General features: G+C 48.0%; 1 protein-coding gene across 1 annotated transcript; it reads left to right on the top strand.

Moving 5' to 3' along the window:
* Positions 1 to 3,422: 3,422 nt before the first annotated feature.
* On the top strand, positions 3,423 to 21,868 carry FDXR (ferredoxin reductase). Its single transcript, XM_084646909.1, has 12 exons — positions 3,423 to 3,568; positions 7,466 to 7,563; positions 9,347 to 9,442; positions 10,361 to 10,483; positions 11,720 to 11,833; positions 12,458 to 12,559; positions 15,166 to 15,273; positions 15,633 to 15,717; positions 16,695 to 16,894; positions 17,367 to 17,538; positions 17,793 to 17,966; positions 20,112 to 21,868. Exons 1-12 carry the CDS (start codon positions 3,508 to 3,510, stop codon positions 20,240 to 20,242), a joined length of 1,464 nt encoding a protein of 487 aa, XP_084503035.1. The 5' UTR covers positions 3,423 to 3,507; the 3' UTR covers positions 20,243 to 21,868.
* Positions 21,869 to 22,288: the final 420 nt, after the last annotated feature.

The following is a 22,288-nucleotide window of genomic DNA, read 5'->3' as shown; positions in this document are numbered from 1 at the left end:
CCCTGAGTGGGCAGGGACCGATTCTCTTTGTGCATTGGCAGGTATCTGGATGATGGTACTGGGGGTCAAGGCCGTCCCTGGGAGGGTGCGGGGCCCAGGACCAATCAGCCTGTATGGGTTCCCCCTAACATTTTTTATACAGGTGAAATCTGGTGTAGGGAGGGGACACCAGTGCTGGGGGGGGGCAAGGGACGATGGAGAGTTACAGGGTGGCACCTGTGCTGGGGTGAGGGAGCCCCCTGTGCTGGCAGGTCCCGGAAAAGGGAGGGGTCCGGGGCAGAAGGACAGTGGATGGGGTCAGCCTGGCACTGGCATGTTTTGGCAGTGCTAGGACGCTGTTGGTGCAGCGGCGGGCGATGCTGGGAGCCGGTGGGGCGCAGCGGGGCGGGCTGTGGTCGCTGCTGCCAGAGACCGCCCGCGATGCCAAGGAAGAAAAATAAATACGAGGCATCCCTAAACCCACCTCCCTCAGGGCTGGCCTCGCACGACACACGCACACTGAAGCATGTGGCCCAGAGCGGTCACCCTGATTTGCCAAGGGATGGCTCTGCTGGGGGGAGGGCATGGTCAGCTAGTGGGCATGCTCTGGTCAGTGATTATGCTCCTGTTATGGATGAATAGTTTTCTGCACAACTGCTCATGCAGTGCACCTCCTCCCATCTCCAAAACGCAGGTTGGACTTATTTTGCTCCTTACTTGGCAACTAAACACCAGAGGACTTAAAGAAAAGACCTGAGGGAAATGACTTAGGTGCCTAAGTCCCATTTTCAAAAGTGATGTAAGGACTCAGGAGCCTAAGTCTTTTTGAAAGTCAATGAAATCCATGGAAATTAGATGCCTAGGGGCTTTTGAAAATCCCACAAGGCACTTACATGCATATTTAGGGGCCAAAATACCTTTAAACATCTGTCCCTAGTGAAAATGTTACCCCTCGTCTATTGCTCTGGTGCGAATGTAAAATTGATTTTTCCTCAAAGCATACTCTCCTGTGCTCTGTGCTGGGAGCTTAAATTCATAACTCTGCTAGACACTAAAAATCATGGCTGAACAGAGACACTAGATTTATGTTTTATTACAACAATCTGTAACCTGCTAACTCACTCTTTTTGTCCTATGACTGCAGAAGTGTTAATAGGCCACTCTACCTTGAATGGTCCCTTACAATATGTGCTAAACAATCTGTTCTACCTTGCATTTTGCTGGGATGCTGGGCGTACCTTTTTCCCAGACCTGAAGAAGAGCTCTATGTAGCTCAGAAGACTTGTCTCTCTCACCAACAGAAGCTAGTCCAATAAATGATATTACCTCACCCACCTTGTCTTTCTAACGTCCTAGAACTGACATTGCTACAATGACACTTCATACAACTCCCGTCTCAGAATCCACAAAACTTTCCTGTTACTGGGAAAGGGGTGTGAGCAGCAGGTGTAGCTGGACAGGTGCTGAACACAGCTTACCTGCAAGCATAGCCAGGGAGTAACGCTGCTTAGTACTGTTTCAGAGACAGCAGTGACTGGGACAAAGGTGTACTGTCACAGACAGCAGCGAGGGCTTGAATGTGGATGTAGCTGAGTAGCAGTGGTGACTCTCAAAATCCCATCATTTTCTAAAATATTTTATGTGGGAGTTTTGTTTAAATGACAATAGGAGTTGTCTGTTTTGTGGTAAGGCAGATAATGTAAAGACACTGTTTAATGCAAAGGCATCCCACAGGGTAATAAAAGACAGAAACTTCCATATTCCGATGCCCCAGCCAGATAAATTGGCTGGCCTTGGTTTGTCTATTTCTGGGTGGGAGGGAGTTCTTATCTATCAGACCTTTAAGGGACTATATTCTGAGCCTCAAGGCTTTTTTTATGTTAAAAGTAGCCTCACAAAGGACTGACTTGTCTTTCTGTAGATAAAGAGAACTCAAATATCACCAGCTGTCACCGGGAGGAGATTGGGGCAACTTTATGAGAGCTAGCTGGCTGAAGCTCAATCCAGATAAGACTGAGGTGATGCTGGTAGGCCAAGTGACATGGCAAGGCTGATTTCTCCCCCTTTGATTGATGATGTGTTCTCACCATTCATTAGCTGTGTTTGGAATCTGGGGGTGGCATTAGACCCCCAGCAGCTGATTGATGGTCATATAGTAGTGGTGACCAGGAGTGTTTTTTACCATCTGTAACTCAGCAGGAAATTGCTACCATAGATCCAGGCCTGTCACCTCAAAGTAGGATTATTATAATATGCTCTGTGTAGGGTAACAATTTAGACCTATCTGAAAATATATATCGCTTAGATGGAAAAATCTACCCTTACTAAAGTCCTTACGAAAGATATCATAACAACTAACAAGTCATATTCCTTACTGAAGAAACAGACTTATGTTCTACACTGATGGCCTAAACCCTGTGATACCATCAGCATGCCAACTTTATAATAATAATCACTGGACTGTGCATTTCTATAGCATTGTTGAGCTAACGATCTCAAAGCCTTTTATAATATTAATGAATTGATCCCTGGGGGTCTGAGGTATATTGGTATCCCCATTGTACCCACTAGGAAACAGAGGAACACAGAGAAGTTAATAGATTGATTATGAGTTATGGAACACGCACCATTCTCATTGATGCTGGTAATGCACTGGGACATTGCCATTGATTTCAATGGGAGCAGGTCTAAAGTCAGGTAAGAAGCATGCCTCCCAATGGTCTCAGGATTGGTGGGTCTGTCCCACTTTAACCCCGCCAGCCCCCCTGTCCCAGTTGAAGGAAAAATTTCCCGCATTGACAGCTGCCAGGGGAGGGGACACGAAAGGGCCCCTAAACCTAAAGACATTATGATCTGGCACAAGTATGAGCTTGCAGTGCCACTCAGAGTGGGGTGGACAGACCAGACCCCGGAGGTGCTGCATCTTGCTTTAGCCACTTCAAATGCTAGGAGGCTTTCCCAAGGTCAAACAGGAAGTCAGTGGCAGAGACAGAACCTCCGTCTCCTGATTCCAAGTCCCAGTAACAGTGCCCAGGCTGGGGATTTAGGGGCTGTGTGGGGACAATCAGGGTGGGGGAGGGTATGGTGAAAGCTTGCACTTGAATAAGCATGTGAGGGACCCCTCTGGCTCCCACTCCACCACCAAACAAACCAGCCCTCCCCACTGCCCCCGTCTCTATGATTCTTCCTAGACAGGGACAGGCACTCTCTACCCTGTGCTCCAGGCTAGGGGCGAAACTGGTTATACGAACTGGAGGATAAACCATAGAGACGGAATACACAGGCGTGGGGAAGGGCTCGTCCTCTCCAACAGGCGGTGTTCCGGGTAGGCGTAGTTATGCTAATTACACTAGTGACATGTTTCTGAGTGCGTGGGAGCGGAGCTATGCTAATCGAAGGGGCTCTCCGCCACTTGATTGGCTAAGGCGGACGCAGCGTGGAGTGGCTTTGCTGCCCGGCCGCAGGGGTGGCGGCAGAGGCAGTGTCTTGTCTCTAGTGGGTGGGGCGCTCCGAGCGCGGTCCCTCAGCATGGGTTCGAGCTGCGGCCGCGGCTGCTGGGAGTGGGCGTCTCGCCTCCGCCGCCTCACGGGTAAGGGGGCCGTTCGCTCGCTGCGCCGGGGCCGGAGAGCGGGGGCACAGAGCCTGGCCGTAGGGGACCAGTGGGGGGGCGCACGGGAACCTGGCCGTAGGGGACCAGTGGGGGGGCGCCCGGGAGCCTGGCCGTAGGGGACCGGGGGCGGGGGGGGGCGCCCGGGAGCCTGGCCGTAGGGGACCGGGGGCGCCCGGGAGCCTGGCCGTAGGGGACCGGGGGCGCCCGGGAGCCTGGCCGTAGGGGACCGGTGGGGGGGGGGCGGCGCACGGGAGCCTGGCCGTAGGGGACCGGTGGGGGGGGGGGCGGCGCACGGGAGCCTGGCCGTAGGGGACCGGTGGGGGGGGGGGCGCACGGGAGCCTGGCCGTAGGGGACCGGTGGGGGGGGGCGGCGCACGGGAGCCTGGCCGTAGGGGACCGGTGGGGGCCACGGGAGTCTGGCCGTAGGGGACCGGTGGTGGGGGGGGGCGCACGGGAGCCTGGCTATAGAGCAGTGGCTTTCAATCCTTCCAAACTACAGTCCCTCTTTCAGGAGTCTGATTTGCCTTGGTTACTCCAAGTTTCACCCCACTTAAAAACAACTGGTTACAAAATCAGACATAAAAATACAAAAGTATCACTGCACTATTATTGCAAAATAGCTGACTCTCAGTTTTGCCATATATTTATAAATAAATCAATTGGAATATAAAGATTGTATTTACATTTCAGTTTATACTCTATAGAGCAGTGTAAACAAGTCAGTGTCTGTATGAAATTTTAGTTGTATGGACTTTACTAGTGCTTTTTTATGTTGCCTGGTGTAAAACTAGGCAAATATCTAGAGCAGTTGATGTGACCCTTGGAAGACCTTTGTGTACGCCAAGGGGTACGCGAAGCCATGTTTCAGAACCACTGCTATAGAGGGACCCGGGGGGAGATGGGAGCCTGGCTATAGAGGGACCGGGGAGCCTGGGAGAGCATCATTGTGGTAGGAGCTGAGCTATGGAGTCAATGACTTGAGAATTTAGAGGTGCAGGGGAATGTGGGCTATGTAGCTTAGGGAATGCAAGAAGCAATGTGACAATGAGATCGAAATGAGGAAAGAAGGGGCAAAAGATCTACCTGACACTTTGATGTCCAGACCCATAGGAACATCAGCTGGTTGTGAAGCCCGGGAAGTAACTAAGGTGAAGCCTGTGTTCACAAAAGGAGCTTGAGCTGATTCCAAGGATGCCTGAGCTTTCGCTTAGGGAAGTGATAGTCCAAGGGAAGGACAGAATAGGCCTACCCTGAAATGGCCAAAACACAGATCCTGTCTCCCAAATAAAGTTGTGACCTTGAAGCTGTTCGCTCTCGGAAAGAGTTAATAAAGCGGAGTCCCCCCTTGAGGCCCCTTTGGGCCTGATTTTTTGGAAGAGCTGAATACCCGCAACAACTATTGATTTCAGCTGGAGTTGTGGGTGCTTTGCACGTCCATAGTCAGGCCCCATGTGTCTCAAGTTGAGTAGCCACAATCCCTCCTGGAAACGTGGTCCTCGGTGATGTAGGAGTGGTTAGCAAGACTGCTCATGACATTAAATTGTTTTAGCTGATTAAAAACAAAGCAACCAAAACCACTGCAGACTTGTGAGGTGGATTTGGACACAATGCGGGGAGAGTGAGCAATGTAAGGGGAGATAAAGTTCAACTGGATACATATACAGCAATGCATATTAGTAAAACTTACCTCAAACTTCTCCTCTGCTGCTGGGCTCTGAACTTGCAAGACTTTTTCCAGAAGAAGATTTGGAAGTAAGGGGAGAGAGAGCTCAGTGCAGATATCTGTCCTGTGTTCAGTATCTGTCTAATTTAAACAATAATACTAAGATGCTCAGTGTTTTGTTGAAGGGAGGAGACATATTAAAAAAATGATATTGTCTGAAACAATACATCCTGTGTGGTCCAGTTTATTACCTCCGTTTATGAAAAAGAGAGCAGAGATGGCAAAGATCCAGAGAGGGGTAATGGAGAGAGGTTTTGAGGGACTTTTATGTAATGAAAAATAGAAATAATAGAAATTAGAGTAGATTTAGCTATGACTTTCAAAGCTACGATCAACTCTTCCTTTGATTCCTGTCCTGTAACTTGAGTGCAAAGGTTCACATTCTTTAAAGTAACCCTGTCCAATAAAAAATAGTGTTGTAAATAAACCACCAATTTCCTGATGTTAGTAACATCTCGGGTGAGTAGAAGTAAAAGTACTCTGTAGTGATGCCTGTTTGGAAGACACTGCCATATCAGTTAGCATTTTGAGAGCGAGAGCCCCCTTCCTTGTTAAATACATGTACATTTGGACGTAGGACTGTGTGCTTTGGTGGGTTGTTTGTTAGTAGGATACAGAGACCCATTGGTGGTTTAAGCTCAGGTCAGTAGTGACGAAATTGTTGCCATCTGACTACTGCTGAAAGGCCTTGGCAGAATGAGCTGGTTCAGTCCAGTACTCAATGAACAAATCGCCATGATGGTGGTTTTTGAGATATGGACGATAGTAACTTGGGAACCTGGTCTGCAGTTTCAGCAGAGAAGCTGAAGTCTGAATGGACCATGGAAACTGAACTACTTTCTGTCCTCCTAGGTCAGGGTGAATCAACTTGTCGGGGTGGAATGGGGAGGACACTTGCATTGCCATTGCATGTGCCGTAGCTGTTTTGTAGAGAGAAGATTTCAGTCTCCAAGGACGTCCGGCTGCCGCCATTCACCAGGCGTAGATTCATGAAAAATTAGCTACCCCTGCAAGCATATACCCTCCTCCTTTCAGAGGAGAAAATTCTGTTCCTATCTTGCACTTCTGTTTTGCCATTCCTCTGAAGTCATCATCAAAGTGCTTTAATTAAAATATTAATTAAGGAAGTCCCAGTTTCCTTGTGAGGTAGGCAGGAATTTCTCTACTTGATTTACAGGTAGGCGAACAGTGGCATCAAGAGGCAAAGTCTCAAAGCAAGCCAGTGTCGGAGTCTGGAATGTAATCCAGGACTCCTGACTCCTATTCCTTTGGGCTAACTACCTTCCCCAGACACGCTCCATTTCTAAAAGAGTCCAGTTGACTCTACAGGTACAGTGGAGCTGGGTAACTGCTTCCTAAAATAGATATAAATATCAAGGGCACTGAAGGAAAATATCAGGGTTTGGCAGGGAATTGTAGTCCCTGGCATTTGACCCCAATGCATTTTTGCTTTGAATGTCTTTTTGTACTTTTCAGCTGACTGCCAAGGCCATGCTGGACTATGACTGAAATCACTATTGTCTCCAGCCCTTCTGGTGGCTATTTAATCGGATCACATTAAAGTTTATTGATGACCTGTTCTCTGAATAGCCTGCAGTGTGGGGAATGCGAGGCGCTAGATTGCCGTGACAGTGAGATCTTTTGTTGGGCTTGTCACTCAGGAGGAAAATCTCAAGTGGTGGGCAGCAAGATCGTTTCCTCCTAGCCCCACCTGATAACAAAGTCAGTGGTGGAAGGGGAAGCCGTAGTATCCAGCCCGCTGTGCAGAATGGAGCGCTGAAAGGGACTTAAAGATGAAATCATCACAAGGGGAGTCATCCTATGCCCCCCTTCAGTAAAGATGCCCTTTGAAAGGAAAGGTCTGTTACCTAGCAGAATCCCTGGGCACGTCCCTGATGTTTTCCTGTTGGTGGCTTTCCTTTCCTTTTCATTGTATACGTGTTCCTAAGGGTAACTTCCATCCCTCCGTTTTAATTGGTTCTAAATCCTTTGTTTGCTTAATGCAGAGGGACTAGCTCTTAGAAGCCTTTAGCACCCCTCCCAGTTCTGAGGTCCAGCCAGTATGCATGGGAAATCCTAGCAGGATTAAGGCATTTATGTCAAGGGTGGTATTTTCTGTGCTCATTGACTCTGCTTTTGTGCTCTTTGCTCAGGTTTCAGCAGGCTGCTTTCTACAGCTGCTCTCGCTCCTCAGATATGTGTTGTGGGGAGTGGACCTGCTGGGTTTTACACTGCCCAGCACCTCCTGAAGGTAACTGGCTTCCGTTCAACATAAGAAGAGATATTCAGCATCTTGCTTCCTGGCATGTGGGCTGTAGACATCCCACAATAGAGGGGACGATTCCCCTGGTGACTGCACTGTGTTGGGCTGTCCCCATCAAGCCTATAAGGCTGTCACTATATATTGGGACAAAACTATGCTTCTGTAATAAGATACACCACAAATATCTGTCTACTGGGCTTTTAAAATTTTTATTCCAGAAAATGCTGGTAACATTCATCTATAAATAAAGGTAACCAGGGAGAATTGTTTTAGGTCCTTCTCCATATTGACTAAGCCAAACAAATGAACAAACAAATTTCACTTAACAGTAAATGTCAGAACCTCAGCCGATCAGTTATTGGTCTGGTGATGAGAATAGATTACAAAACCTGCCGAGTGGTGCTAGTGATAAATCACATCCACAGTTGCTTAATCAAGTGAGGTTACTTGCTTTTTGCTGTCTCTGAAGTACACTTGAGCATACTGTGGTATAATACTCTGCATTTTAGCCAACTTCAGGAACAAATTTCAGGGCTTAATCTCCACAAATAGCACGAGAGATACACGGTCTCAAAATACTAGCTGCTAAATAAGTACTTAAAGCAAAAAATCTGACTGTGTCTAAAATACATACCAGCTACAAACCTAAAATGTGTATAATCGGCAGTAAGATTTTAGGATCTCGGCCGACATTGTTAACTGCTGTTGGGGGGCCAAAGGGGTGAAATCTGGGGCATCTTTCACCCAATGTACTTCTGCAGCAATTGCTTAAATACCCAGTGCCAAACTCTCCATGATGGGCTGGTCAGACATGGATCTCTGCTGGCAATGTTTTGCAACATCTCATATTCCTTTCACTGACCTAGTGGGCATGTCCTAAGATAAAATAGTTATTGCACAAAAACCAAACCAGCCATAGTCTATTGGTGCAAGTTAATAAATCCTCAGGTTAAAAGATAGATCCCCCTATTAAGTTTCTTTAAATAATTCCTTTCCTCTTTCTATTGGGGCAGGCTGGCAAAATCCACAGTATCCCAACCTGACAGTGTGGTTTAGCAGAACACAGGAGAGTTTTGCTTACAAGCCTGAAATATACTAGAAATGTGCAATATTTTGTATCTGGTGCCCACATACTCTTTTTTTTTTTAAACGAGGATGGGAATAGACTGGCTGGCCTAATTTCCTTTATTCTATGCCAGCACTCTGTGCACATTAATTTACTTTTTATTTAGGTGGTTGTCTTGAAAATGTGAGTGGTGTTATGGCAGCTACTCTTATGTAATCAAAGGGGCTTTTGTCACCATTGTATGCTCCTCCTTGCTATCTGAATGCAACACCTTACAACCAAAATTAAACTAAAATACAGCTGCGGTGATGTGTATGTTCTTGCCCCAGCTGGATTTGCCAGATGTTCTGTGATCTGTGCATTCAGAAGTAAAAGCAGACCCTTGATAAAGACTGTAGGGACACAGAGGATAGGCCATATCTTGCCTTCCTTCCATGCATGATGATCTCAGTGTTCAGGGAGTTTCGCTGGGCGCCACTGAACTACAGACTCCCAGCACGACTCTCCTTTTTTCTGAGATGCTAAAGCACTCTCCTGAATTTAACTGTGCCTGCAGATTCAGAAAGATCAGTGTCTCTTGATGTGCAGCCAGTTTCCACAGCAGGAGGTTGATGTTGGGCCCCTGTTGTTAGCCACTTAGGTTGTGTGCTTTTTTTCTCTCTTGGCTGCTTACATTGTAACTGTGAACTTTCTCCTCTTCTCTAGCACCACAGACTGGCCCAGGTGGATATTTATGAGAAGCTGCCAGTTCCCTTCGGCCTTGTTCGTTTTGGAGTGGCACCAGACCACCCTGAAGTCAAAGTTAGTACTGGCTTTCCGATTGCCTCATGGGATCGAGGCGTGGTGGAAATGGAGAGTCCGTGTCGGTAGCTTTGTCCAAGAGTTGTGAACTGGATGTGGTGGTCCGCTTACACCATTGTGAGCTGAGACGAGTCATAGGTCCTCTCAAGAGAGGTATAAGAAGTGCCAGTGTTAGGGTGCAATTCTTGTTTGTAGGGGATTCTCTCTCTGTAGTGGGGCCTGTTTTCTGTTGCCAGACTAGGTCTGGTCAGGCATTCCAAGGACAGAAGTGGTGTTTGCTGAATGGACAAAGGTACTAGGAAGCAGAGACATTGATGACTAAAGTGAGGGGAAAAGTTCGGAAATGGGGGGAGGTGCACGTAAGAATAAATTGCTGCACAGTCTGATTTCAAGAAAGAGCTTTCATATTAAAAGCTGGGAGTGTCAGGCAAGGATATCTGTGGCAATAGGTCCATGCTGGGATTGTTCAGTAGCACGGAACAAGAACAGCTGGAACTTTGAGTTGTTCCTCTTGATCCTGGTGAGGGCTGTTCAAGGGGCAAAATTCAAGTTAGCAAAACTTCCAGCCAAGTGTTTCTTCCAAGGGGCAAACTCGCACTAGCAGTGATTGGATCTTTTTTTTTTTTGTTCCTATTTCTTTTGCCGTTTATCGCTTCCTTTTGCCAGATCTGACTGACGTGGTGCCAAGCTGTGGGTAACTGTTTACTTTAAAATGAAATATTCAAGCCTTTGTCAGATAAGAGCTACGCGTCCTGGAACAGCCAGCATGAATTAGAGAGAGAGACACTGACCTCTCGCTTCAAGGCCACGTGGGGGCATTGCGGACCTATACATCCCCAGACCATGCTGCTGTGCTTTGTGGGATGTGCTGTGTGGCTGTTAAATTCACACCCTTTAAAAGTTCTTTTGATCCAACAGAATGTAATCAACACGTTTACGCAGACGGCACATTCCGATCGCTGTTCCTATTATGGGAACGTCACTATCGGGAAGGACGTGACGGTGAAGGAGCTGCAGCGGGCTTATCACGCAGTGGTGCTGGTGGGTTAATGGTCCTTGTGTCTAGTGGGGAAAGGACTGGGGTGGCGTCGCGATCCGATCCAGCGTGCTTCACTCCTTCCTACCGAGTTTTGGGGTATTGAGTCTGTTGGATTCCCCCACAGTTTAGCCCTTCCTGTCAAGTTTAGTTTTTAAAGGAGAGGGAATCTACCTCTCTTAGGTATTTATATGTTCTCCATCACTGTAGTGTCTTAGCTCCTCATGATTTATCTTTACAACACCTCTGTCTGGCAGGGCAGGGCTGGTGGGAAACCAAGGCACAGAGAGGCTAAGTGACTTGCCCAAGGTCACACAGGAGGTCTGAGGTAGAGCAGGGAACTGAATCCCCATCTCGCCAGTCACAGATTAGTGTCCTAACCAATGAACTGCCCTTTCTCCTGAGCATGAAGTGAACAGTGTCAGGTCTGAGGTGATGGGGGATGAAATTCGCTCTATTTCAGTGAAAGAAGAGGGTGTTTCAATCTCTGAGTAGCTGTGCCGGTGAATATTTCCTGTAGCCATTCAACCTGACGTGCACATCCCATAGCGTGTTGCTGATCTGCGGACAGTTCACCTCTGTGGCGGACTGTATCCTATCCTGTCCCATAGAGGAATGGCTGAGCGAGTAGGAGGGAAATGTCTGTTCCTTGTTTTCCATTGCAGAATGGCAAGAAACTCCCCTCCTGACTGGAACTATCGTTCTGAGTCCAGTGCCCTGTGGAGTGCGTGTGTCTGTGGCATAGTCCGCCATAGTTCTCCTTCCTGCCAAGACGCTGGAGAAAATAGCTGCTAGTCTAAAAAGCGACAGGCTTTATGGCTATTTGGGGAGTGAGAGGTGGGTCCCAGAGGAGGAGATGCACAGTTACCATTTCTCCAGGTTCATGTTGCTCTTGCCCTAAAAAAGCAGCTTGAAAACACCACTCTCCCTCATCACACCTCTGTGTCTGACATAATCCAGCATGGCTAGATTAGTGTGATGAGCAGGGCTTCCTGCAAGCCGAGAAGAGCCGGTAATTCCACAAAACTCACTAGAGTCTTTGCTGTGCTGATCTACTACCCCAGGAGGTGCCTGGATATTACGGTGATTGGCAGCGGTACAGTATCCAAGAGATACAACTGCTGAGCAATGGCTCCTCTGTATTGTGTTTGTGGGGCTGGAGATTTGCATGGCGTGTGATATTTATACCTCCATGCAGTGGCATGTGTATGACTATGGGAATGTTGCTTCTGTCTCTGCAGAGCTATGGTGCTGAGGATAACCGGATCCTTGGAATCCCAGGGGAGAACCTCTCAGGGGTTTATTCAGCAAGAGCATTTGTGGGCTGGTACAATGGACTGCCTGAGAACAGAGATGTAAGGGTTTGTTTTTTCCTCTCGGAGACTCTGTGCTCTCCGTGCATCTGTATTCAGTCATCCAACTCTGGATTAGTGCCTGTCCGAAAGTCTTGCAATCGAAAAAGATTAGCAGACACAAAATTAAATCCTCCTCTGCTGTTAAAAATGTGAACAATTTTCATGTCAGTGAGAGGATTAGCCAGCTCTATAGATTGCCAGCACTTCTTGGAAAGGACATAGGGAAGCCCAAAAGGGACACTTTTAGGGCTGGGGGGATTAAGCTGGCTTCTCAAAATAATAGACTCTCAGAGCTTCCCTGTGAGAGATGGAATCCAGGAGATCTACAGGAGTGGGGGCCCAGGATACACTGAAAGAGATGCAGGCTGGGGAAATAACTGAATGTGTTGCAAACTAGCCATTGTGACAAAGCCACACCAGGCAACTGCATCTGAGGGAATGACTGTTCGGCCTACCTGGGCCCCTTTATCTGGGTTAGAATGGCAGCTAGAGTGAAACAGGAGGCAGAAGAAACTTCTGCCTTTCTAACAAGGAGGGGATGGAGAGAACCAGCCTTAAGTGTGGTGATGATGCCAGGATCGACTGGGTGTTGAATGTACTATTCAGATCTCTCTCTCCACACAGCTGAAGCCCGACCTAAGCAGCGAGACAGCCGTGGTCATGGGGCAGGGGAATGTGGCTCTGGATGTTGCCCGAGTTCTGCTGTCTCCACTCGATATACTCAGGGTGAGTTGAGGGAGGTGCTGTAAAATATAGAACGCAAGGTGCAGAGTTTGCGTGAAGGGCCAGAATTCAACTTCAAGTTCATTAGGGTTTGATGTAAGAGGGGAAACCCAGACAAAATAGCTGATTAAAACAACCACATGTATACTCATCTGTGGGTTTTGTTTTCAAGCAGAGCCTTTCTCCCTCACAGCCTGCTTCCCGTCTGGCTCTTCCCTGCAAGGGAGTTGTAGTCCTAGGTTTGTAGTATCCAAGCGTTGCTATGGGAGTGATTGGGGGAGTCATGGACTCAGCATTAGGATCCAGCTGATGGCAAAAGCATATTTGGTGCCCTTAAAAAAAGGCAAGGAAAACACCATGCTCCAATCCAGTCTACAATGCTTTAGAGCTTTCCCCAGTGTGAAACGTTCTCCTTACATACCCAAGAGCTAGGGAATGCAAAAATCTGGCTGGGATTCTCCCAGAGCCAGCTGGCCTCTCCTGTAGCACTCATGGCCCTTCCTGGTGTGGAGATCATCACTTTACTTTGTCTCTCACAACCTCAAACTCTGACAGTTTTTTAAAGGCAATGAATGAGGCTCTGGCCCTTTCTCCTTGCAAGTGACAAAGAGGGAACTGCAGCCTGCCCCCAGCTGGAGCTGCTGTGGGGTCAGAAGTTTAGCCTGTTTCTCTCTTTTGGAAAGGGTGTGCCTCTTCCCCACGCATCTCTGCTTCCCAGGCTCTTAGTGGTAGCAACAGCCTCAGCAGTACCCGATGTGCCTGCTCTCCAGCCTCTTAGATCTTTTCCCTACCATGCTTCCAGTTTGATAGCTGGAAGCTTGTTGGCAGCAGCTGCTGCGTACAGCTGCTGCCCCAGATGTTAGTAGCAAGGGCCTCCCAGAGCTTTCTGTCCCTCCGGAACTGAAAAGAGACTGATTGAAACTCAACTACTCCCTCCAACATTCATGACTAAATTTAAAAAAGCTTGGGACTTTGCCAATTTTTAGAGGCCTTACATAGCAACACTGATTGGGAAGTGGGAGCTGTGCTTCAAATGATGTGGTCTTTGGGACCAGAGGCGGTACTCAGCCCCGGCACAAGGGGGACATGGCACTTGTCTATGAAGTGTAACGTTCCCAAAGCCGACTTTGTGCCTTGGTCAGATTTGGTCCTTTTTTGTGGTGAATGTAGGTTCTTCCCTGCTTTTATCTCTGTGGAGCTAATCCCGCTACAAGCAAGTGAGTCTGGAAGTTTGTTGCACCTCAGGCATCATCAGTAAAACCGTCCACGAGATCTGTTTGCAGAATCTTTATCGGAAGGGGAAGGAAGAGGCAGAAAAGAGTCCTGCTGGGCTTTTCACATTGTCTAGCTTGTGATGCTGATGGTTAGGAAAAAAACATATTTTGACTTCTGAACTGAGCAAATCAGATCTGGAACCCTTTGAGGTACCATCCAGCTGGAATCTCTAATTAGTCTGCCCTCCTGAGCAGAACTGCCCGTCTCAATTCTTTTCTGTTGTAAGGAGACTTCGCTAAACATTTTATTCTACAACCCTAAGCCACGTTTTCAGTGATGCTGGTATAGATCCCATCACTGTCTAAGTCAGAGGTGGGCAAACTATGGCCCATGGGCCACATCCAGCCTGCGGGACTGTCCTGCCTGGCCCTTGAGCTCCTGGCCGGGGAGGCTGGCCCCTGGCCCCTCCCTTGCTGTCACCCCTCCCCCGCAGCCTCAGCTTGCTGTGCCACCAGTGCTCTGGGCGGCAGGGCTGTGAGCTCCTGCTGGGCAGTGCGGTGGTGTGGCCGGCTCCGGCCGGGCGACGTGGCTGCCCGTCCTGCCGCTCTGAGCGGCATGGTAAGGGGGCAGGGAGTGGGGGGGTTGGATAAGGGGCAGGGGGGTTCCGGGGGGCAGACAGGGAGCAGGGGGTGGTTGGATAGGTGTGGGAGTCCCGCGGGGCCTGTCGGGGTGGGGGTGTGGATAGGGGTCGGGGCAGTCAGGGGACAAGGAGCGGGGGGGTTGGATGGGTTGGGGGTTCTGAGGGGGGCAGTCAGAGGGCGGGAAGTGGGAGGGGGCAGAAAGGGGGCAGGGGCCAGGCTGTTTGGGGAGGCACAGGCTTCCCTACGCGGCCCTCCAAACAGTTTCGGAACCCCGACGTGGCCCTCAGGCCAAAAAGTTTGCCCACCTCTGGTCTAAGTCAATAGAGGAGTTCCTTCCATTGTAGGGAAGGGTAAAGGGGCAAGTCACCAAATGCCCCTGTGTGAATCCCTACAGCCGAGGAGATTAGAAAGGTAAGGATCCTTGCCTTGTTGGCCCCAAGCTTTAAATGGCTGACTGATTTGGGGTTGTGTGTGTTTTGTTTAGTTCTTTTTTTAGCATCCTCTTAAAAGGCTTTTAAAGAAGGGAGATTTCCCTTGAGGCTGCTCAGTAAGGTGTTACCCTGTTAACTGTGTAAGGATTGCAGACAGTATTTTCAGTGAGTGCTGTGTTAAGGCGTTAGCTGCGAAAACCACCCCTGGAAAGGGAGGTGGCTTTTTCTGCGCAAGCAGATGCCCTGTTGTTTTCAACTTCCTGCGCTGTGCCTTCCTATCTCTCCCACCACCCTCATTCATTGTCACATCTTTGTCTTGCAGAAGACTGATATAACTGAAGGCTCCTTGGCAGCCATAGCCTGCAGTAAGGTCAAGCGTGTGTGGCTTGTTGGGAGGAGGGGGCCCCTCCAGGTAGCTTTCACCATAAAGGTAAAATATACTTGTTTGAGCTTAAGGGTACTGTAATGTAACAGGATTTGCTATGACTGTAAATCTAACCCGAAGCCCCCCTTCTGTGGGTCTAGTTAATTCAACATGAGGTGTTGAATCTACTGATTGTGGCTTCAAAGGTCTACAAGAAGGCACGTGAATGCCTGAATGCCGGCATCCTGGTTACTGTGCCCACATGCTGAACTCAGCCTCCTATCTATAAATCAGGAGTTGCTGGCCTGTGCCGCCTGTCTGGTGGAAATGGCTTCTCTTTTGGATCTGTGCTGTTCTTATGGCTTCTCTGCCTCATCTACACACGGCACAGTGAGGTATCATGTCTTCCTGTCTGACGTTCCCAGGAGTTGCGGGAGATGATAAACCTGCCTGGTACCAGACCTCTCCTGGACCCCGCTGATTTTACAGGCCTTGGCGATGTTATTAAAGGTGAGGAAAGTCTGCCCAGCACAACACAAGTTGGATGGTGAGATTTCTATGGTGGGGTGAATACCCATAGGTTCTATCCGGGGCAGCTCTTGGAGATGAAGGATGAGGCCAGGGGGCCTTACCCTACTTTCCAATCCTGTTGCTAAACTAAACAAAACCAGTGGACAACTTTACCCTCTCCTCATCACTCTGGCATCTTGGAAACCAGTCTCTGATTTCTGCCTTACCCTGTGTTGGCACCTGAGTGGATGCAGTTGTTATGGTCTATTGGGCTGTAATGAGAGAGCTAATTTCTTCTTCCCCTTTGCCCTCACTCGCTTGCTAGACCATAAGGCTATGGAAAAAGCCTTGCAATGCCCTGATTGACTAGCACATGAGTTCCACCTGGCTAAGCCACAGTGCCCAGAAGGTCAACAGGCTGAAACAGTAGCAGGGTAGCCCTGGTGGCGAGTATTCAAGGATGGCTAGCAGCAAGAGAGCTGCAACACCACCTGTGTCTAGAGGAAATGGACACCCAGCTCTTACCTGCAGCACGTTCCAGTGTAGTTTGTCTGCTCAGGCTTGTAACAGCATTAAATGGACTGTTGGGGAGTGATGGGGAGATGAATCATGAAGGGCAGGGTCAGTGTGTGACTTTCAGTGAAGGAGAATCCAGGTCTGAAAGCCCATGTTCCAAGCTAAACTGAAAGGAGAGTTGGGTTCTAAGGTGCCCTTGGACTTTCTTCTCAAACTGTTGAATTCAGAGATTGCGGCTTTTGACAAAGCTGTTCCAAAGTCCCAACTGTGCTGCTGTGCCTGGCACAGCAGCAATCTGCCTTATTCATGGTTTAGAGGCTTGCAGATGCTGACTGGATGTAATTCTTTAGCATTAACTGTACATTGGTCCAGACTCTCCTCCTTGCGTGGTCCCCCTTTAGAGACTGGCAGACCTCTGTTCAGGGTTCCTTATGCTCCTGCCTTGCTCTTTTAAATTTTAGATGTTCCCAGACCCAGGAAGCGTCTGACCGAGCTGATGGTCAAATCGGCCCTGGAGAAACCTGGTGAGAGAGAGGCCAGTCGTTGGGCATCAGCAACCAAAGAGTGGGGCTTGAAATTCCGGTGCAGCCCGCTGGAGGTACTGCCCGCTGCTGATGGGAAGCAAGCAAGAGGCATCCGAATGGCCGTCACCAGGCTGGAAGTATGGACTCAAAGTTCTCTCTTTCTAAAGGATTTGCCCTCCCCATGCTTGGTTCTGTGTTGCTGGGAGATGAGTAAAAGTCTGTTGCAGCCACTTGGATCGGGAGATCTCTGGGCAGCCCTTCTGCGTTAATCTAAGGACAGCTTGATACTCCTGGTCCAATTAGAACCAGCAAAACTGCCTGCCGTCTGAGCAGCTGGAATGACAGATTCTTGGGAAGTCAGCCCTAGGTCTCCTCCAGGAGCTGTTTCTGATACAAAGGAAACTTTCTGTCCCTTGGTATTGAAGGTTGCAATGGGAGAACACTCCAATAACTCAGCCTACTAATATCCAGTAACGGGATTGCTAGTGAATCCAGGAGGTAGAAGGGAGATGTTGCTGTTTCTCTTGGGCGAGAAGACTCTCAACTGCATTTGCATTACAGGCTCTTTAACTCTTTTCTTTCTTCCCTCTCCCTCCCTGGGTTATGTAGGGTTCAGGCGAGTCCGCCAGAGCTGTCCCCACTGGAGAAGTGGAGGAGCTTGAATGTGGGTTGATCCTCAGCAGCATTGGCTACCGGAGCCTCCCACTTGACTCTTCAATACCATTTGACTCCAAACTGGGGATCATCCCCAACAGCCTGGGCAGGGTTCAAGGGGCACCAGGTTAGTATTAACGCTCAGTGTTGAGGTTTCCTTGTGTGTAGTGTTCGGGTAACAGAGCTTATGAGTGTGGGTGGGGTGGAGGGGAACATGCCTATAGGAAGTTTGATAGGGAAATCTAGATCTATAGCTAACTCTTGGAGTCCCTTCAAGCTGAAGAGACAGCTGTGTTTGGGGAGTCTGCTGGACTCTATCCCTACGTGTGTGCTGGGGATTGCGTCGGAACATGTCAGACTTTGAGTAACATGTTGTTACAGGTCTGTACTGCAGTGGCTGGGTGAAGAGGGGACCCACAGGGGTGATTATCACCACCATGAACGATAGCTTCGACACAGCCCAGTCCGTGCTAGAAGATCTCCAGTCGGGGTTGCTGAAGCTTTCTAACTCCAAGGAAGGCTTCAAGTCTGTGAGGAGCATCCTGCATAGTCGAGGTCTGTGAACGTGCGTACACGAGTCCTTGTGTGTGAGCATCTGTAGCCATGAACATAGATGTGTGAGCCAGCCAACCTCCTTCCAGCAAACTCAGGCAAAAGTTGTAGGCTGAGACAATGGGTTAATGAACTGTCTCCTGAAATCTGGAGCATGGGCTCTAATTTGACTAAGGAAAAGGGTTTGATCTTGTCTCAGTCTGTAGTGGACATTTCTCTTCCCCTCATCTCTTTGGGGGGCGGTGGGAGAGAACAAATGCCACACACGCTGGTCTAACTGTCAGTCTGCACGGGACGCGTGCAGTAATAAGATCACAGTACTGAGCGTCAGGATTTAATTGCATGGGCAAGGCTGAGTGGACAAAGCTTGCACCGTGTGCTCTCTATTCCTGGTGCTTTCATTTGTATGGGTGCTACCCATGTTTAAATTCCACCCACTTCTCTTAGCATTCGTTTTTGTAACGTCTGAGTTAGACTTCACTTGCTGATTAGACATCTGAAGCATTTCTCAAGTCTCTTTATCCCCTTTGCTTTTTGCCAGGAACAGTCTTTTTTAAATTTAAAAAATAGTGTGAAAATTATATGATGCATTTTAATTACAATTTACAACCCTCACTGAAGCAAGAATAAGATGGACTGCCTAATGGTGCAGAATACGGAGAGACCAAGTTGGGTGCTTGCAGCGCACCTCAGGAGTGCTATTTTGAGCACTTCTGCTTATTGTTAACATAACGTGGAACCTTGTATACGAAGCTTATAAGTGGTTACAGTGAATATATTGTAGAGAAAGGTGACAGTCCTGGGTCTGAGATTCTGTTACCCACTGGTCTGTTCAAGGACAGCATGAGCTCCCCACCAATGCTGCACCTTCCATAATGCTTCAGTCCTAAACTGGAAGAACCACCTCCAAGAATGCGAGAGGAGTTCTTTCCATGGGCTGCTAAACCCTGCTGAGGTTTCCCTGCTGAGGTGACCAGCAAGGATGCTGGTTGTGCTGGTAGATTCCTTGGTGTGAATACAAATCCTCTATGGTCTGAGATCATCAAACTCATTGCATAGATGATACCCAACAGTCCTCAAATATAGCTCCCGCTTTCTATGAATCTAATCCATATTTAAGTCAGTGATTTAGAGAGAAATTTCTACCCTGTTGTTCATCCCAGGAGGCGGCCTGTTCTCAGAGTCTTTCCTATGACAGATTTCTCCTTGAGCCCTGTTGCACTGATGCTCATAGGAATGATCACACCAGTTCAGGCCAGTCATCTTAATTCAGTACTGTGTATCTTGTAGTAGCAAACACCAGATTGTGCAAGTAATCCCCTAGTAGGCTATTCCATAACTGTCTATCTGGAGAGAAATTTTCTTCCTTACACTCTGATTTATTATTGACTTATGCCCTGAAGCATGAGGGCTTCTGTCCTTTAATTTTTGTATCTTGTCTAATGTAACTGTAAACTGTTTTTATTCTTCATGCAACTGTTTAATCTCTGTTTGAATCACACTTAACTCTTAGCCTCTATCTTGTGTCAGTGATTTCCTCATGGTATTTATGGAAGCAGAGTGTGTAAAACGATGTGTCCCAACCCGCTTTTTATTACTTAAAAAAACCAACCCCACAGGTGGGGGACTGCAATTCTCCTAATTTAAATGTAATTTTTAAGGTTTAAAAGTCATTGCAGGACCGCGCACAGGTGCTAGGCAAGGGCCATTTAAAATCAGCACAGTCCTTGGGTAAAGTGTCATTGTCAGCTGCATAAACAGCGCGGCTATTGATGTTGAATGGCTTTCATAGCAATCCTTCCAGGCACATTTGGGGACAGATTAAAATACCCCAGAGGGTATTTACTGCTGCTGTATTTAAAGACTTTCGGTTCAAGTGTGCTTCCCTCCAACAGTTCAAGACGTTTTAAGTGAACCAAGGCAGTTTCCCCTGGGCGAGTGCTACGCTGAATGCTGTTATGGCATTCAAGTGTCTGACTAGTCAGATTTGACTGGATCTCTGGAGCCTGTCTTATAACTGCCTTTGTGCTGCTGAGTTTTGAAGGTGCTTGTGTTTGCAAGGTTCTGGCTCTTCTGTTTGCTTACATGTTTCATTCTTGTTCATTTGGGATAGATGGACCTATGCTTTCTGTTTTGTTATAACACCAGGGGTCCATCCAGTTACCTTCTCAGACTGGGAGAAGATAGATGCTGCTGAAGTGGCAAGAGGCAAGCTGGCTGGCAAACCTCGGGAAAAGCTAGTGGATCCTCGGGAGATGCTGCAGTTGATCGGTCACTGAAGATGCCTATTCACAGCCCTCTGGGTGCAAGAAATTGACAGATCCACCATGTATCCCCTGCATCTCCTCAGCAAGTCCCATTTGCTGCTGGCCTTGCCTGCCATGGAGGATTGGCACAGTCAGAACTGATTGCTGTTCTTGGATGCATGGGAGAAGGTGGGTGGCTCCAGGGGCCTGTGGAGGTGTCCAGTAGTGAGCTGGAACTGACTCTGGATTCTCAAAGCGGACATGAGTTTACACAAGGCCATGTGCTATTGACTGACTCCAGGTCTTTACAGCCTACAGTCTTGACTCCAGCTACTTTTCCTGCCTGTGTCAGCCCTATAGGGGGTCACTGCAGTCATCTGGGAGCTCGCTGTAGTTGGAGTCACTTGGGCATTAACCGCTTAGTTGGACTGGGTGCCGCTTAGAGTGAGAGGCCCTGGATCGCTGCTCTCCTCTGCTAGTTCCAAAGAAATTTTACTGCACCTTTAAAGCCAGTGAGAGAAAATGAGTGACAGTCACCTTTCCATTCACACCAAAAGCCTGAAGCCAAATGGCTTTATTTCCTTGTAACCTGTGTCAGAGTCTGAGCAAGTTATTTTCTCTCTTTAAATCACCTATAACTAAGCCCTTTCAGGAAGAGGAAGGTGAAGTTGGAGCTACATTTTTAAGAGTCCAACCTCTTAATCTCTGTCTGCATTAATTTTAGGGCTGGCTGGCCAGCCTAGGACTGCAGCTAGCCGAAGAGCTATGCAAATGCAGGGCACTGCTTCTCATCCGCTGTCTGTCTGCCAACTTTACTATGCAGTCTGTGTCAATAAATCCTGGAGAGTCCTCATCTGCTCAGTAGCACTTAATGATGAAACCTAGACCAGGCTTGGGTTATTTTATTTTTTTAGCCTGGAGGTGGGGGGGGGCAATTAGTAAATATATAATTGACTTGTCCCAGAGTATCCAGAATCATCTGTGCATTAGTATTTCAGAGGTGCAGCCTGCCCTGATTGCGACTAGCAGCAACCTCTTGGCCTTTCTGCTTTTTTATGTAGTCTGTATGTTTTAAAGATTATTAAATGCTCCCCTTTTCCTCTTTGACCAAATCTATCATGTTTTAAATGATTCCAGGTTTTACTGCTAGACAGAGAGCCCCTAGAGACTAATATCCTCTGTTTCGCTACAGAAGAAGTATAGCGTGGACAGTGTCAGTGCAGACTTCCTCTCTGCTCTGCTAATGTGCTTTCTCCTTGACCTGTAGGGGCTACCTGAATGGCTGAGACTCCATTTATGTCACATGTAAACTGTTCAGATCTGTTTTTTTATGATATCAGCAGAGCCCCCTTGTAAATGTCTCCTGTAGACCAGGCCTACGGGTGTTAGGGGAGTTAAATCACTGTCCTCATGCAACTCTTGGTGTCTCTGCTAAAATTTATCATTTGTGGTGCTGTTTTGTTGCAATGTGGACACCTGTCTGCTGAGAGGTTCCAGATTGTATTTCCATGCTCAGCGTTTGTCCAGTTTTAGACAAGACAGATCTGGGCCTCATCTCTTTTTAAATCTCATTTGCAAACTCATTAAGAAACTCAGGAAATGTGATGACTGCTGGAAACATATATGCAAATTAGCAATAAAGCTTGTTGAACAGCTGTTTGTGTGACGTGACTCCTGTTATGTCATAAGGATGATGCATTTCTAATGTTAAATTCTGATCTGGAGATTACATGGATTCTGGATTTGGAAAAGTGATTAAGCTTTTTTTGGCAAGGCTGTTGACTAGAAGGTAATGAAATTGCTCTCTGCCCTGCTTTGGTGCTGGGCATACGGGAACATAACAATAGAGGAAACAATTGAAATGCATTGTGAGTCCTGTATTTGCCTGCAACATGATGTGATGGGCCAGACCTTTCTTGCTTGTAGTGGGTGGTGGTAAATGCTTAGTTCATGTCTACAGAGTTCACCTTGGATGTTAATCCCAAAGCACTGTGCTGGCTGTGTACATGGTACAGGGAGTACACACTTGCCTGTAGGATGGGTTGCAATAGTCAGTTCTGTACCAGCAGGGCTCCATGC

This window comes from Lepidochelys olivacea, assembly GCF_965140295.1.
Source record: "Lepidochelys olivacea isolate rLepOli2 genome assembly, chromosome: 14".
NCBI classification, from domain to species: domain Eukaryota; kingdom Metazoa; phylum Chordata; order Testudines; family Cheloniidae; genus Lepidochelys; species Lepidochelys olivacea.
Note: the sequence above shows the minus strand (reverse complement) of the source record. Positions and strands in the feature narration are given on the sequence as shown.